Here is an 18873-nt window from a genome sequence, read left to right on the forward strand (position 1 = left end):
TGCAGTAGATACCGGTGATCTGTGCTCTGGAAGTTCGTGATACAGTGGGATACAATGAAAGACCGAATGGTGGCGGCATTTGAGAAGTTATGCAAGATTTGAATAATGGTTTAGATCTTTCATCAGAAGTAGGTAGCAAATAGAAAGCAAATGTATTGTCTGCTAGCGATGACCTATTGCCAGTTTTACTAAGTTTAGAAGAGAATTATGTAATAGATGCATTAGTTTAGAAGAGAATGATGTAATAGATACATTGTCCTGACTGTTTTATTTACTACATTTGTAGTAGAGAAACACACAGTTTTACAGGTACCTCTAACCCTTGTTGACCCTCTTGCACTTTGTCATCATATTCCAAAGTGCCTGCTAGAACCCTCATAACCTGGCTTCACACAAAACAGTCACATCATGATTGGGCAGATGGTTTGCAAGGTCCTGAGTAATGGGGTGGTGTTGAAGTAGAGAGCAGTCAAATTGATTTGGACAGGTGTTACGCGAATAGAATGCAGGCAACAAGCCATGCATACATTTCTCTATTTTTCAAGCCATTTGGGTGCTGAGATTACTGATGATGGACATTTGTGTGATTGGGTTGGCAAGCTTAGGGATGTAGCTGTGCAGATGGTATATCCTGTTAACGGCAAAGTAAAAGTTACTAAAAAGTAGGCTGGTATGTGGAATTTAATGACTGTTGCCTTGTTTCTTGCAGGTTTTGGGCCGCATATGTTCCACCGCATGGGACCACCACCCCCCTTCATGAGAGCGCCTGGTCCTATTCACTACCCCTCCCAAGACCCCCAGCGCATGGGTGCCAATGCTGGCAAGAACACCAGTGCCTAGCATAACATCATGAGGAATGGATTTGTGTGTCTCCTTCATGGAACAGATCTCATGTAGTCTGCTGGAAGCAGACATTGGACTTGTTGGTCACAGCATGAAATCATGCAGGCCATCCCTACCAGCAGTATAGGACTGTTTCTGTTACTTGGCCTTGGTGAGGCTAATATTGCCAGCATCTTTGACAGTGGTTCTGAATAGTTAATACCAGCTAGATACCGTTCATTGATGCTTGCTAGCTTGTTGCTGGACTCCTGTATTTAAGGCCCGGCCACAGGCGTGAAAAATACTGAAAACTGTGAGTTGGTTACTTTTTTAATGTAAACATTGCAGACTGACCGCATTTATGAAATCCTGTGATTAAACTCATTTTTCAGGAATTTTGGTAGTTGCCGGCACTTAATGCAATGTAGTGTAGACGTTGTGGCTCAGTATGCTCTGGCATTGTTACAACTCTTTCATCCTTGACAAACAGAGGATACCTTCTCACTTCCAATAATATTTTTTTTTTTTTATAAATATGTGAAATTAATTTGGTGTACTCAAATTAGCCTCTGGGTGGTGCCTTTGGTTTTCCTGTATTGCTCTGCGCTCAATCATGCTACATTCACAAGCTGCTGCAGCTGAATGGTAGGCTCATTGCAGCACTAAAAGTAACCCTTCTTTTAGCAGACCTTTCCTGGGTCCTCTTGAACATGTTTGATTTGTGAACCACGCCCTAAGAAATATGGTGTGTATGTATTAAGAGTCTGTTTTTAAATGGCAAAAGAGAATATTGTTATTGGTTTTATGTGAAGTTTCATTTTGACTAGGTATCTTCTGCCATACCCTTTTATTATTCCTTTGCCAGTGCTTCCATTTAAGAAGAAGAAAAAAATGTTTCCAATGTTCCTTCTGAACTGGCTGATATGCCCTTATTCCAATTCAACTGTCCCTCTCCAAAGATTACATTGCCCTATATGACCACGCCTTCCAGGGTGCCCATCCTTAGCGTCTAGGTAATGGGTCGATAGGTTAATGATATCTTCTTGAAGTGCATTCCTTGTTTTTGCCAGGATGGGCATAGGCGTTGTGCTTGACCCCCTGGAGTTTCAGCCCCTCCCACCTTACTTTGCCCCCAAATGTTGTTCAGTAGACTAAATGCATTACCTTTACAAAATCACTGATTTACATGCTCTTGTTTCGTTCTCTCACACCAATGAATTCTGCCATTGTATCACGTGGGTGGACCAACCGACGACCCAATGGTGGTGCCTGAACATTCCTTTGGTTGCTCTTCGGCCACTCCTGGGTGGTCTTGTGACCGTTTGAAATGTATAGAATCGTTTTTATGTTTGTACCATATGTTGCTGCACATATTCCTGCCTTGCATGCCTCCTGGGGAATACCAACACAAAACTGCCTCCCAAACTCAGAGCTGTTTCCTTGGAAGAGGAAGCTGATTTTCGAGTAAGAGCCTCCAACCACCTCTCAAACATAAAAGACACAAGGACAGGGGCACCAGCACCCTCCCACATGTACATCATCCACCTGCACCTCCATCACCACCTCCATATTCCCCACAGGGCTCCCCATACCCTGCTCATGGAGTATGCAGCCCACAGACCATTAAGATCCAGCGTTCTATCCAATGATCACCAATAACCTGTGGGAGGCCAACTTCCACAAGGTGAATATGCATGTCCTCCACGAGGAAGACGACTTCTTAGTGGAGACATTGTGCAGGTCCGAGAGGATGCTCTAGTTCCTTCTAATGCAGAAAGGTATGTATAAGTCGGCTATAGACACCTTCAAGGAACCAGTCAAGACCAGGGTGGTAACGCCCTGGTTGGAGAAAAAAGATATGCTCCCCCAACAACACCAGCGTCGTCCAGCACCATGCATGACTCTACATTAATAGCTTTAAGCCCGATGTCCAAGAGCATTTGCTCACTCTGCCCTTCCAAAACATGTCTTGAGTCCACAGTTTGACTAGATAATAGAAAAGCTTAACGTGGACACTGACAAAAAGCTCCCCATGGCATGGGTCCCCTTTAGACTTCAACCTCCCGGGGCTTCCTTCAGAGACATCACTATGGTAGCGGTTCCAAGACCACATCCTACCAAAGGCAACTGCAGTCCTATCATAAGCAGACACAGAGGTTATACCAGGGGTGCCTACAGGGGCAACAACAAAAGGGGCAGTGAAAAAAGAGGGTCTTGCAAAGGAGCCTTCACCTCAAAACATTGATTTCCCCTGCAGTCACACACCTATCAGAGACAGGCTGTAGGATTTTCTTCCTCTGCAGGAAATCACATCAGACGAGTGGGTTCAATCAGTGGTTTGCCATGGCTACAGCCTAGAATGTCTCAACCCCCCTCCCTACATTCCACCCTGCAATCATACCCTCAACAGAGAGCATCTCAACCTTCTGGAGTAGGTCCAAGCTCTCTTTCAAAAAGGAGCCATAGAACCAGTCCATGTCCCCCCACACTCCACTCAATCAATGCAAAGGAGTTTACTCCATCTACTTCCTCATCCCCAAGAAGTACAGCTCCCTCAGGCTCATCCTGAGCATCTGGCCCCTCAGCCAGTACATTCTGTCTGAACACTTCAACTTGGTAACTCTACATAATGTCATCCCTCTTCTGCTACAAGGCAACTGCATGGTGGCGTTCGACTTCAAGGATTCCAACTTTCATGCCCCCATTCACCCCACAAACCCGTGCTCCTCAGGATTCGTGATCGGTGGCCATCATTATCAGTGCTTCCATTTGGCATCACCACTGCCCCAAGGGTGTTCACCAAACCTCACAGTAGTCGCTGCCCATCTATGGAGTTCTTCCTTTAGACGATTAGCTGATTTAGAGTGCAGTCAAGCACCAGCGCCTGGCACATACCCAGCTTAACATTGCACTCCTTCACATATTGTGGTTTACCATAAATGCCACTGAGTCCCACCTATAAACCTCTACACATCTAGCCCTTCCTGGAGGCCATATTCTATTGTCACAGGCATAGCCTAACCCAGCCCACAAAGATTCTTGTTTTTTCAGCAGCTTGTGCTTCTTTTTCAGCAAAATTGTCGCTTCACAGTAATTCATACAACTGCTTAGTAGGATGGCCTCCTGCATCGCCAATGCACCGCATGCCCGGCTTTATATGCGGCTGCTCCAACAGTGCATTTCAGCTCAGTGGTCACAAACGAAGGGTCAAATGGAAGGTCTAGAAATGGTAAAGGCCAGTACACTTCGCTCTTTGCAGTGATGGAACAGCATCAGTCTGTTTCAGGGCAGGCCTTTTTTAGACCCCATTTCGCTAGTCAAGGTTACCACAAATGGCCCCAAGCCGGCTGGAGTGCATCTTGGCCGTGCCACTTTCTAAGTACTCCCAGCCTCTCATAATCAAAAACACCACATGAACTATCTTGAGCTTCTAGTCGTACTCCTCGCCCTCAAAGCCTTCCTGGTTCAGAACACTTGGTATTGGGTGCCCTGCCACCACATCCATCTAAATGGCCGAGTATTTTCCGGGGATGGACAACAAGCTTGCGTACCTGCTCAGCAGGTTGCATTGACAAGTCCCACAAGTGGGAACTCCTCCCAGCATTTTTGGCACTGGGGTACTCCTCAAATAGACCTATTTGGCACCCCTGAAAAAGCACAAACTTCACCTCTAGTTAAAGACACCCACAGTAATACACTACGGAAGAATTGGCCAAGCATCTTTGTTTATGCTTTTCTGCCTCTCTCACTCCTTCCTTTCTTGGTTCAGAAGATGCGGCAAACATCTCAGACTGTCATCCTCATAGCCCCCACCCACGTCCAATTGTAAATCCATTCCCATGAGAAGCTCCCCAACAGGCTGTACCTTCTCAGCAGGAGCTAACCCAGATCAGGCACCCCAACCTTATGTAGCTCAATATAGTGATGTGGCACATCAGGTCCTAAAGTTGGGATACCTGCTTATTCCACAGGAATGAAAGGACATCTTATGAGAGTCTTGCAAGCCTACCACATGAGCCAGCTGCGCCACATAGTTGTAGAGATTTATCTGTTACTGCATCTCCAAACACCAGGACTGCCTTAAACTTTCAGTTCAGGATATCATATGCTACTTGCTTCATCTGCAGGACTGGCCTATGTTTCAGTGCGTCTACTTTTAGTAGTCTTAGCTGCATACATGCCAAATAGGGAACATTATTCCGTTTTTCATACCCATTGTAAAAGCATTCAATGAACGCCTCAAAAAATCCCTCCCAGGGTGCCCTCTGCTTTAGCATGGAATCTTAACATAGACCTCACCAGACTCATGGAACTTCCCTTTGAGCCCTTACTCTCTTGCCCACTCCCATACCTTCGCTGGAAAGTAGTCTTTCTTGTGGCCATAACCTCTTTTAGGCATATTAGTGAGATAAAGACCCTCTTGCTTCCGAGAACCCTTCATTCAAGTTCATGAGGATCGGCTAGTTCTCAGAACTAACCCTAAAGTTCATGGGCAAGGGTGGTCCCCTTTTCATCTCAGCCAAACCATAGAGCTCCCAGCCGTCTTCCATTAATCAAACTGGACAGCAGAGAGAGCCCTACATATTTTAGATGTCAAACATGCTCTCATATATATCATTCACCAGACTAAGCCCTTTTGCAAAGCGGATCAATTGGTTATAGACTTTGCTAAACTTCATAAGGGCCACCATATAGCCAAAGCTGTTATTGCCAGATGGATAGGTCGAGCTGTTATCACAAAGCTAGAAGAACCCTCACTGTCACACCCAGGACAGACTGTACGCGAAAGAAGACATCAACCATGTATTTCTTGGTAAATATTCCCCTAGCGGACATATGTAAAGCTACTGCTTGGTCAACCCGACATACCTTAACTAAGCATTATTGTGTGGATATCTTAGCCAGACAATTGACTATGGTTGGCCAGACTGTCTTAATGACTTTATTTCAGACATCTTCATCATACACACGCTAGCTACTGCTTGTAAAGGGGTACTGTTTTAAGGTATATGTAGAGCATCTGTATCTAAATCAACACATGCTATGAATGGAAAATGTCGGCCTTGCAGTATCTATTTGTATAGTGTAGTGCTGTTGGTTCACATGCTCCTCCCCGGAAGTGCATGGCTCCGATTTACAGATCTCTCGCTTTATTAACTAGCTTCCTTTGCAATCCTCCTGTGCACCATACTGTGTTTACTCATCACTCTTACTTTCACCCACTGTAGAAACAACAATCTAACATAGTGTTCTGTGCCCATATTTGTTGCCAACTAAGGGATGTGTCCTCATATACCTTGTGACTCAAAAGACTTCTTTGAAGAAAGGCAACTTACAAATGTCCAAGCCCAACACTAGATGGCAGGAGTATGCAAAGCATGTGAATGTACAGCACCCCAAACTATGAAGAGATGCTTATAGGGTAAATAACCTTTTCCACACTGCCCATTCCTATTGTCTTTTCGTCTGTAACTTGTGAGTGGACTCCTCAGCCTTAAAACATGGTCTGGTGTTATAATGCTCATGTCTATGGCTTTTCCCCTTTGCAACTCCAGCATGGTCTCACTGAGAAAATACTATAACTGGCTGTATAATTTCCATGCTTATGGGTTGATCCTCTGTAGCGTCTGGATGGACTGCCGAAGCCTGTACTATGCCTGGTTGTGTAAGAAATATTCTTATAGATTTTTAACTTACTAGCACACCTTAGTTGACTCCTCTGAGCAGAGACTGTGTGGTGGTATAGTGGCCACACCTAGAGATTGCTCCCTGCCGCTCCTTGCTGGACTCCCCTGATAATGTAGAATGGGTGGCTGTATCATGCCAGTATCTCTGGGTTTCTCACTCCCTCAATTTGCTAAACTGCTTAGATAAATATATTGGTTGATCGTTTAATGGTTGCCATTTGTCACTCGAAGATGGAAGTATCAGATTTTATTAAGGCCGATTTAAAATGCTAATTTCTGTGTGTAGCTCCCTGATGCCTATACATGGAGTCCTCAGAGCATATTTTGTGGGTAATTGCATAGTGCTTTTTTCTGTAGATTTCTCTTCCGTCTTCCCTATGTGGACTCCATACCATATTCTATGCTTGATGCAAGCTTGCACTTCCGTATGGAAGCACCCTTCACATGTGGTAAGTAACTAGCCTCCATAGTCCATGTGATTTAGACTGCATGATACAGACTAATTCAAAGATGGTAGTTATTGGTATGTGCGTCCTTGTCTGTTCTCACTGTACATCTATGCATAGCTGTAGCTGCACGCTTGCTAAAGAATGGTTTGAATAGTTTCTCCAAACAAGTATAACACTAAAACAATTTCCACATAGACATCACTACTCTCAAACACTACTTCCCATTCATCTCAATTTCCCATAGAGGTCCAGTGACAGAAATTGATTTAGCAGAATTCTGGTCCATGTGCACAACCTTAAAACACTAGTCATATAGTCCTCATGACATACTATTCCATCCATAGCACTCCTACTGAGTAGATTACTATAGGTCTGCAAATGTGCATACCTGTCACCGTAGTGGTATGAAGCATGACAAATGCAACAATAATACAAATTTCAAATCCAGCCCTCCATTTGGGGACATCTGAATTGCCTTCTGCCTTGGTGGAGAACACATAATTTAGTAATGTTGTCATGGCGGTGCCCTTCTTACTTGCTCTGCTTCTCTTTATGATTCTAAGGCTGAAAAGCAAAGATAAAGCAGTAGTTTGGGTAAGGAGGCCAGAGGATTCACGTGAAGGTTACAAGATATCCGGCACTGGAGCTTGTAGAAAGAATACACAGTCATTCTTTAGTGTCTTTTAACAATGGCCTTCCAACTATTTAATGTTGGGCACTTCATCACTTGCATCCAGGCAGCCCTTCCCCCTATGGTCTACCAACAAATATAGACCAAACTGATATTGGCGGCAAACATTTTAAGTTGAAAAACTGGATAGAAGGCTATTTTGAAAGGATAGTCCAAAAGCAATGTTCTTTGTTTCGTACAATAAAGCCCATTGTGTAATTAAAAATCTATTGTGAACAGAGAAGCCAAATGTGTGAGAGACTTTAGAGAATGTATAAAAACGTTTGACAAAAATTAATGTTCATTGTTATATTTTGTTATCCTACCCAGATGGTAATTGGCTCTCATCATGAGTAACACAGTAAACCATTTTTTAAGCCTAACATATTTCACATGCTGTTATTTATTTTGTTAGCCCTGGCTTTCGCTATTAAAAGATATAAACACAGTGTACCGTTAGCAAAAATACTGCAACTGGCTGAAGGTAGCATAAGGCATGGAGCTATTTGGAAACTCTGAACATATTTAGTATTTTTAACATTGAAGTTATGTTATTATCTCTTTTGAAGTCTCACTCAATACATGATTGGGAATGTACTAGTCACAGGCAAACATTTCATCTAAAAATGTCTACTCTGCAATCCTGTATGCATGTGTCGGGCCTCGGGGTTAATATGGATGCCCTCCTTTGACAACTACTCCCAGCCAGGACATACATGATCTACAGAAATTATTGGTTGTCTGTTACAGGGAGACTCACGGTCACTCTGGGTTTGTTACACTATATCTCAGTACGTTTTATCAATGTGATGATTGTGTTCTTCATGGCCAGAATAAGTGCTCCTCTTTGCCAGAGCCTAGCGCCTCCTTGACTTCCAGTATTCCCCACTAGGGAGGGCTGCCCTATAGTTTATAGATTACTGGACTAGAAACTGTTGCTAGACATTGCAGAAAGGTTTCAATCCTGACATATTTCAACAATGTATAGAATTAACAATAGACACTGAAGATAGCATAGACGAATGCCTGAAGAAACAGAGTTGAGGTGCTAGGATAAATGCATGACATTAGCTGCACAGGTAAGGAAAACTGGATGAGTGCTTGTGTGGGTAACAGAAATGTGTAGAGGTAAGATTGAAGGAAATGGGACAATGAAGGTAGGTCAATTTTGAGCCAGAGGTCGTACGTTGGGACCTGGGATTATGGTAAGTTTTCCTCATCACTCACTTCCTCCTCACCTTGCCCTTCAACACCTTCCTAGGTAAACGGCACATGAGGACCAAATGTTACTAGAATAAAATTAAAGATATGTAAAAATAAATTCAATAAAATGTCAGTTGATGCTTATTAACTGAAAATTATACAAATAAATTAAATGAATAAATCCAAAATATCACACCCAAAACTATCTAAATGTTACCAAAGTGCCTGTCCTGAATCTAGACAGGCCTGTTGGGTTTACTTTTATCACTGGGGGTGCACTTGAAAGGAAGAGAAACAGGATGCCAAAGCAATTCTTATATTTCGACTGTCTGGTTGCCCTAGTACCGGCTTTGTCCCACCAGACTTCTGTCTCTGAGATTTGAAATCTAACACTAGGAGTGCACTTGAAAGGAAGAGAGACAGGATACAAAAAATATTCTTGTGTATCTACTATCTGGTTGCTGAAAACCCCTATTTTGTTCTACTAGATGGACCAAACTGGATTTTTGTGTTTGATGTGGGATAACACTAAGATTACCATAGTACACTTCCCACACACACACTAACACCCATCCCTCAAAGCCCATATTTAGTGTCACCAAAGACTTTACCATCCTGTAAATACCCCAAGTGGGTAGGGTTGGACCCAAGAACTTTTACCCCATTGGTTAGGGAGTGCACAAGAGTCATTCTCACTCATTCGCTCATGCATGGCAAAAATGGCAACCAGGTACCCACTTTCGAACGCTCCTGAGCCTGAGGAAGGTCAAAAAAGGTCTGAGCTGCTGTCTGCGACCTGAGCAGAACGGTGAATGGCCGGACCTGTTCGTTCTTCGTACGAGAATAAAAGAATGGGATTGTAAAGGTCATAAGACTGACAATCTATTAAGGCTACAGGATCACAGCAACCTACAAGAGGCTTTTTTCTCTAACTATCCGGCTGACAAATGACTTCTATACATGGACTGGACCTGTTTGACCTTTGTCTGACACCCTGTTGAGTCTCTGAGTGCCCAACCTGAGGTCCTAGGGGGCTTTAGAAGTGTACTCCTTGTTGGAGTTGAACTGAAAGGATTACAGTCAAAAGTTAAAATCTTTTGACCAGGGCTAACTTGGTTGGAGTATCCATCCCGTGCTTCATTTTGGTTTGCATTAATTGTGCCTAAATTCTGGTCTACTGCCACCATTGACTGTCATTGCATTTTATGCTTCTTGTCACTAGTCCTACTTAAATTTTAAAAAATTCAAACGTCCGGTTCCCCTTATTGGATATTTAGGTCTTGCCTAGGCAGCGCATGCGCTGTCTCTTAGAGACCTGCTGTATCTAGCATAATTGCTTTAAAAAAACGCCCATCTTTTTCATTGGGTCTTCTTGCTTTCCTTTAGAAATGCTGGATTTTTATTGGTGAATACACTGAGTAGTCCCTCCTTTTGGTATTGTTACGTGGCCTGTTACACTTTCAGGTTATTTACCATACCTAACTTTTCTGTTTTGGACCGAACACACACGGCATTTGCATGTCTTCCCCTCACGCTTCTTCAAGTAAGTTTGTTCGCCGAGCCTGTAACTATAATTACATTTGTTACTGGTTTAAATTGAATTGTTACCATTGGCATGTTTTTTGTACAGCCAAAACCTGTAACCATAATTATATTTATTATGCACTTAAATGTAATTGTTACCGTCCCCATGTGTTTTGAGAAGCTGGTGCCGAGACTGGAACTCGGTGCCCCAAGCACAAAGTCAGAAGCTCTGTTTGTTAGACCACATCGCTAACTTGTGTTTTTGGGAACCAGTGTCTAATAGCTGCTCGAAAGTGTCTCCAGTGCAGCTATTTTGTAGGGTAGACTTTTAGCCAATCACAAGCTGTCCTGCAAACTTGAGCCTGCTGTAGTCAATCTGTAGACCGCACAGGCATCCAATTGCATCGGTCGGTGCTTTAGGGATTCATGCCTACGACTACTGTACTGAGCAGCTTTTGTTGTGTGCCATTCGGACACTTCCCCCAGCCTGCTCTGTGCACTTCCCCCTACTGCTTGTTTTCTTTTGCTCCAGGAACATTTGTTCACCTGATCCTGCAACTAGAAGGATATTTGTTGTGCGTTTACATTGAATTGTTACCATCGGCATGTCTTTGACCACATGACGAATAGATAAGAACTGCGAGCGGCCGCCTTTCTTTTCTATTTATTGACTTTTGTACCATTTGCGGCAACCAACGCTTTAGTTTCACATGTTTAAAGCGAAAGTGTGCCGTGCCCCGAATACTACAAAAGTAAATAAATAGAAAAGAAAAGCAGGTGGCCACCTTAACATAGTTATCGGCTTTACCTTTAAACATGGCAGCTGCCCGTCTTTCTTTTCTATTTATTCACTTTTCGAGCATTTGTGGCATGGCACGCTTTAGCTTTAAACATATGAAGTTAAAGCGTGGCGTGCTACAAGCAACAAAAAAAGATGCTTGCTCTCGTTTCTGTTCCTTATAATTCTAATCGCATAATGGGTCTGAGCAAAGGGTGCAGTACCAAAGCCTGAATCTAGGTGTTTTTGTGGAGTTGTAAAGGGACGTAAGGTACTGCGCCCTTAATACAGTTATAAAATGAGATCTTTGTTAGCTTGTGTCTTAAAAATGCACTATTACTGTTAAACAATGGTGCTTTTTTTAAACGCAAGCTATCAAAAATCTTACTTCCAATAAAAAAAAATGGAATCTTGCTCTGTATAAATAAGTTAAGGGTGCAGTACCTTATGTGGCTAATAGAGGTCCCTTTACAACTCCACAGGGACACTTAGTAACAGCATGTGGTACTGCACCCTTTCCTTGCTTCGAGGAATTTCTTTTATTACTTGTGCTACTGCTGGGATATTTTTGAACAATAAAAAATCTAACAAACATTGGCATTTGCAACGCCAATAGCTCAAAGTTTCACTAATGCGAGACCTATTGTATTGCAAATGCTTGTTTTTATTTTGGTGTCATTTTGTTTATTACATTTTACTATATTTTTCTAATTCAGTTTGGGATTTTTATTGGTTTGTATTTAAACTTCTTTTAGTGTTTTGGTATTGTATAAATAGTATACACATGCCCGATGTTCAGCCTGTTTGAGCTCAGGTTAATTTAGTGACTTTGAGGCTTCACCCCTACAAGGGTAGTGATTATTCTTTGAGGTAGGTTGTCACTCTACCCAAATAATAATCCAGTTTCTGACAGTTCTGACTTGACGTTTCACGAGTAGTAGTCTTTGTAGATTCTTATTGTTATGGTTTTTTTCAGCGAGCCACTTCACCTACTTTAAAAACTACCTGGCTCTCTCTCTGCACTGTAGCGCATACTAACTGTTAACCGCACTAAATTGTGACTGCTCTTGCTAGGAATAGGAACGTCAAATAATTTAGATGAAAGAACACCACTTATTGGCAACATTCGCTGCAGCATGAAAATGATTCCAGGCTTTGAGGTTTTTATTTATACCAGAATAAAACCTTTGGTCTCCTATTTTATGAAGCGTTATTCTGACCATATACCTCAAGATTTTGAAACAAATGTACCTGGTGTTATCCTCATGCTATGTCCCTCCTGATTCTAAATGTACACCTACAAGCCTGCTTGTGCTTTTAAAGTAGTGGTGGGTGGAGCTTCCAGAAGTTTCACTCCATGGTTTTCCGCAGAGTTACCAAGAAACTCCATCAAATTCAGCGGAGTACTGCCTGGCCACCCTATTCTTTTTTTTTTTTTTTTTTTTTTTTTTTGAAACCGTTTATTACAAAACTCAAAAAATATATACAAAGATGGGCCTACAACCTCCCGGCCGGCCGCTAGCAGTCAAAAGGAGCATATGATACACATTGTAGAGCGTGTGTTGCGGCTGAGGAAGATGCACAGGAGTTAGCAGCGTTGATAGCCACACCATCCGGACCCCACTGTATGGTTTCATTTTAAACTGAAAGAACAACCAGAAAAACAAACCCACAAGGCAATCCACAATCAGAAATAGCAACATGTGCTCCCCTGAGAGGGGGACCCTACCAGTCCATAGGAATATCAAGAAGGGGAAGAGATCAGGACTAGGGCTGGGTAAACTCAATGCCCGGAACAAGGAAGATGGGTCGGCTAAGGGGATGGGGCAGGGGACGGATCGGGTAATAACGGCGGAGCACAGATTCCCCCGCGGTAGGCGTTCCAGGGGCCCCATACTTTCACCCATGTCCCAGGCTTACCTCTCGCCACATACACCACCTTTTCCCGAAACATGCACCAATCCATATGTTCCTTCCAGGCCGAGACAGTCGGGGACCTCTGGGATCCCCACAGTTGAGCAATATCGCGCTTGGCCACCATATATCCCAGAGTCACCCACCACGTCTGTGGCGCCGAGTAGTCGGTAGGTTCCCACACATTCAACAGGCATCTCCTCGCTTCGGGTAGCAGCACCACATGCGTAACCACACGCAGGACCTCATGCACACCACGCCAGAATCGCTCCACCTCCGGGCATTCCCACAATATATGCAGAAAGGTCCCCAAAGCGCCACACCCACGCTTACACAACCCGTCCACAGCATAGCCCATACGCAGGAGCCTTGGCCCCGTCATGTAGACTCTGTGGAGTATCTTGAGCTGGACGAAGCGAAGGCGGGCCGGTATGGCCACCTCTTTCGGGGAGGCCACCGCAGAGGTCCAGTCCTCGTCGTCCAGCTCCAGTCCATCGGCAACCCAAGCCTCACGAAGGGCAGTCAGCAATCCCGAGCGGTCATTGATCAGTTTTTTGTAGATCAGTGAGATCGTGCCCATCCAGCACTCTATCCTCCAGGGGGGAATACTCCGGGATGGATGCAACGTCCGGGAAGACGGAGCCCAGTGCATGACGGATCTGCAAATACCGAAAGTACTCCCTGTCATGCAACTGGAATTCCGTCTGCAGCATCTCGAACGTTTTAAATCCTCCCCTCGTCCAGAGATCCCCCACTTTGCTGATGCCTATCATGTCCCACTTCTCGAAGCCCTTCGAGGTCCACAGGGAGCCCAACTGCTCGGACGCGTATAGTGGTGATGCCCGGGTCAGACGGTCCTTCCACCCCATCGCCACCTTAGCCGCGTGCCACACTCGCACCATGACACGCGTGGGGCCGGTCAGCCGAGCGTCGGGCGCGCTGGAGTAGAGCGCTCGATTATAGTCCCCACCCGGGAGTAGCATCTTATCCATTTCGAATGCCGGGTTTAAGGCGGGCCCGTACAGGCCGTGATTAATCGCAGCCAGCTAGGAGGCCCAATAGTACCGTTTGATATCCGGGAGGGCAATCCCTCCGTCATACCATGGGAGCGTCAGCTTCGCCAGGGCGATACGCGGCCTCCCGTCCCAGAACAGGCGGCGCTGCAAACTCTCCACCTCGCGGAAGTAGCGTGCCGGGACGAGGTCCATAGTATTCTGCAAAGCGTACAGGAAACGCGGCAGAGACATCATCTTAAACAATGCCGCCCGGCCGAGCGGCGAAAGCGGCAAGCGCCGCCAGCGCGTGACATCTTCCTTCAGGCGCTGGAGGGGGGGAAGCAAGTTCCGATCATACCGGGCCTCCGGGTCCAGAGTAATGAAGACACCCAGGTACCGAAATCCCTGCGGGGCGATCTGGATCGGACAGCCCCGCGGGAGAATAGGAGCCTCCCCAGAGAGAACATACACGCACGATTTAGCCCAGTTGATGACCAGGCCGGAGTTACGACCAAATGAATGCAAAACATCAACCAGTACTATCAGTGATTTACGTGGGGAAGCTAGGTACAAGAGGATGTCATCAGCGTATAGGGATACGCGGTCCTCATACTCGGGGGTCCAACGGAGACCACGAATAGAAGGTTCCCACCGCAGCCACTCCGCCAGGGGCTCCAAGGCAAGCGCAAAAAGGAGCGGCGATAAGGGGCAGCCCTGCCGCGTGCCCCGGCCCAGCTCGAACGGAGCCGATACTCTACCGTTCACCACCACCTGCGCCAATGGGCCCGAATACAGCAATTTGACCCAACTGATGAACCCTGCGCCAAAGCCAAACTTCGTAAGCATCGCCCAGATATATGGCCATTCAAGCGTGTCAAACGCCATGGTGGCGTCCAAGGACGCCAAAATGGCCGGCTCCCGTATGTACTGAACACGTGCGAGCACCCCATGTAAACGCCGCAAGTTAAGGGCCGTGTTACGATGGGGAATAAAGCCGGACTGATCCTGGTGAACCAGGTCGCCCACCACGCCGACCAGCCGATTGGCCAGGACATTGGCGAGAATTTTGGGCTCCGCGTTCAGTAGCGAAATGAGCCGATAGGATGTAACCCGGTCCCGAGGTCTCCCCTCCTTGTGGATAACCACGATTGTAGCCAGACGCTGGTCCAGCGGGAGGGAGCCCACCGAGTGAGCCTCCAGGAACATCGATCGGAGATGTGGTGCCAGCGTATCCGGTCGCAACTTGTACAACTCGATGGGGAGACCATTAGGACCCATGGCCTTGCCGGAAGCGACCGAACGTATGGCGAGGGCGATTTCGTCGGAGGTTGGAGCGGCGTCCAGCGACACTCTGTCCTCCTCCGAAAGGGAAGGCAGCGCGATATCCCTGAGCAGGGCACGGGAATCCTCTTCAGAGCGGGAAGACACCGGGGAATACACCCCACGGAAATAATCCGCGAAGCAGGAGACAATTTCTTCCGGCTCAGTAACACACACACCGTCCGTTTTCTCAATCAGCGGGACTACACGACTCGCTCTCTCCTTTTTGTCCAGCCACGCAATCAATTTACCAGCCTTATCACCCACATCATACAGTCTCCCCTGTTGCTCTCTACTGAGGCCCCTGGCCGCCTCCGTGACGAGGGCCCGATAGGCCGCTTGCTTGAGTTGGAGAACATGTAATACGGCATCCGTCACCCCACATTCTAGATTACCCTCCAACTCGGCTATCTCAGCTTCCACCCGGGTCACCTCCTCCCGCTCGCGCCTCCGGGTGTGGGAAATAAGGGACAGGGCCTCTCCTCGTAGTACTGTCTTGAATGCCTCCCACAGTGAGACAGCCGAAGGCACGGACCCCACATTCTCGTCAAAATAGCGCTGGAGGGATTTCATCAATTCAGCGCGAATGGTGGGGTCGCGCAGGTACCAGGGATTGATCGGGACCACCCTACCCTCACCCCTCGGAAAAAGATCCAGGTGTAACAGGAGCGGGGAATGGTCCGAGATACCCCGTGCCAAATGGCGCACCTCTCCCACCCTCCCAACATAGGCCGCCGGGACCAGGACATAATCTAGTCGTGAGAGACTACCATGGGCCCCCGAATGGAAGGTATACTGTAGCTGCGTGGGATGTTTTAAACGCCAGCAATCCACCAATCCCAAAGTGTCCAATAGGCCAGATAGCCACGCTTGGGCCCGGGGGAGGTCCCTAGGGGGGTGACGATCCACAGTCCCGGAAACCACCGCATTGAAATCCCCCCCCACCACCAGAATCCCCCCCGGAAGGCCAAGGAGGAGGCGCCCCAGGTCCGCAAAGGTAGTCGACTGCATCCCCGGCGGGACGTATACTGACACAAAAACGACCACTTTGCCCTCCATCCTTCCCACCAAGACCGTGTAACGTCCCCTGTCGTCATGGAGCACCTCATCAATCTCCAATGGGAGCGAGTTCTTAACCATGATGCCCACACCCCTTGAGCCAGACGTGAAGCCCGAATGGGCCACTAGGCGATAGCCACGCCGATTCATGGCGCAGAAGGAGTTGCCAATGAGGTGTGTCTCCTGCAGAAAAACTACATCGGGCGAGATTCGCTTCAAGAACTGCAGGACCACACCACGTTTAATCCTGTCCCCCAGTCCATTCACGTTCCAGGACAACAGAGTTAGTTCCCTACCCCCCATCATAGACAGAAGCCACCATTTGTCCCCCCGAGAGCACTATAGAGCTAACACAATGATACTTTTGCCTTGTGGTAAAAACGAACACCCCCCCCCCATCCCTGCCCACCCGCCCCAACAAAACTCCCCCCTCCCTGCACCCCTGCATGAGCCCGAACAGCCCCCCCCAACGTGCAGTGTGCCTGTCGCCCCATATATATAGTAAAACTAGCTAAACCCCCTAGAGGAGGAAGGAGAACCCCCAATAGACCCCACACAACCTCCATAGGAGGGGAAATTATACAGACAGACGCTTAATCGAAAGTGGCATCATTTTTGTCCAGAGTGAAGCCCAATATTACCCCCTCAATCCCGATCCAGTGTGCCGTCTCCCCCCGCCGCCCCCCCCCGCCCCCTCGATCACGATCCCCAGACAGAGTGTCCAGCCAGTCTCCGGCCGCTTCGGGACGATCAAAAAAGTGCGTGCGACCCTCTACCTCCACTCGCAGCTTGGCTGGGAAGAGCATAGCGTATTTAAGGTTCAGGTCCCGAAGACGGCGCTTGACGCCTAGGAAGCTCAGTCTCTGCTTCTGGACCGCTGGGGTGAAATCAGGGTAAAAGTTCACCTCCATATTGTCAAGCTTAACCGGCCCATGCAGTCTGGAGGCTTGCAGGATAGCGTCTCTGTCCCGAAAGTTGAAAATCCGGGCAATGAGAGGTCGCGGAGGGGCTCCGACCTTCGGCCTTCCCCCGGGAACCCTGTGGGCCCGCTCCACCGCGAAGAATTTACTCAGCCCCCGTGGCTGGAGATGGGTAGCAATCAGGTCCTCCACAAAGAGGTCCGCCGCCGCCTCCTCCCGTCCCTCGGGCACCCCGATGATGCGGATGTTGTTCCTCCGGACCCGACTCTCGGAGTCCTCCAGGCGCCGATCCATAAGCGCGCTCGCCTGACTAAGCCGGCGCACCTCTGTTTGTAGTGCCGCCACCTCAGTAGTAAGGCCCGATGCGGTGTGGGCCAAAGAATCCACTCGGTCGTTGGTCCTGGAAAGATCGGCCCTCACCAGGCCAACATCCACGAGGACCGAGTCGATCTTCTGTGCCAGTGTGTCGAACCGCTGGCCCACCGAGGCCTTCATTTCGGCAATGGCGCCCATGACATCCCGCAGAGTCAGATCCGTGGGCAGGTCCGGGGCATCAGGAGGGCCCTCAGGGGACTTGTGCGGTCCGCCGGGAGATCCCTTCTGGAGGGTATAGCGGTCCATACTGTTGGCCTGATGGGTGGTGCCACTCCGAGTCGACTTGGTCTTTGCCCGGTCTCCATCTTGTTTCGTGGCCATGGCCACCAGTCCCCCGGTCGCACCAGCCACGTCGTGAAGGGCAGGCAATCAGGGCCACAAGCTCCGGGGGGGGGCCACCCCAGATCGGCGGGGTGGGTCACAGCCGGCGGGCAGGCCGAGTCTCCCAGCGAGGCCACACCAACACAAAGAGCCCCGCGACCCAACCCTGCAGAGACAGCAAGGGGGTGCGAAAGCGAAAGTGCGGGGTACGCGACTCGCCCGGCCCGCCGCTGTTGTTCACTTTGTCACTGGGTCACCCCTCAGCGCAAATCCGGGGTCTGGCGAGGAGAAGGCCGCAGACTTCAATCGGTGCTCACTCCGGTGTCCGAGGTCCGATTTGACAACGGGAAACGGGTGCCACCTCAGCTCAGGCTCACCCACACAGTCCCCTCATCCGAGACAGGATAAATTCAGGATAGTCGTAGGAGGTTGCGGAGGTCCTCGGGAGCCTCGCACCTACGCGGCCATCTTGGTCGCGCGCTAGGCTCCTCCCCGGCCACCCTATTCTTAATGTGTTCTTCACTGCTTGGCCACGCTGTTTCAGTTTTAGGGTTGGTTTCACTATATTATACCCCCTCACCTCTCTATACCAACCTTTGTGATGTTTTCTGACTCAGACATCAAAATCTCAAACTGCGTGAACAAAGTTCTAGAAGAGCTGATGCGAGTGGATGCCAATGTGAAACGCAAGCGCTATCAGGCAGTTCTCGGTTTATTACTCTGCAGCGTTTAATAAGGGGGACGTCTATTTAGCCAAAAAGGTGACCTTTTTTTCCAATTATTTTTTTTCCCATCGGGATAAATATTCTCTGTTTATAATATGATGTGTGTGTATA

At 47.6% G+C, this 18873-nt stretch overlaps 1 protein-coding gene across 1 annotated transcript in view; it reads left to right on the top strand.

Moving 5' to 3' along the window:
• Positions 1 to 1217, top strand: part of RBM22 (RNA binding motif protein 22) — a 100229-nt gene extending 99012 nt beyond the window's left edge. Inside the window, exon 11 of the mRNA XM_085617704.1 lies at positions 710 to 1217. Within this exon, the coding sequence (XP_085473830.1) occupies positions 710 to 840 (131 nt within the window). The 3' untranslated portion in view covers positions 841 to 1217. The remainder of the gene's footprint in view (positions 1 to 709) is intronic.
• Positions 1218 to 18873: the final 17656 nt, after the last annotated feature.

Source organism: Triturus cristatus, chromosome 7, assembly GCF_964204655.1.
Source record: "Triturus cristatus chromosome 7, aTriCri1.1, whole genome shotgun sequence".
Lineage (NCBI taxonomy): Eukaryota > Metazoa > Chordata > Amphibia > Caudata > Salamandridae > Triturus > Triturus cristatus.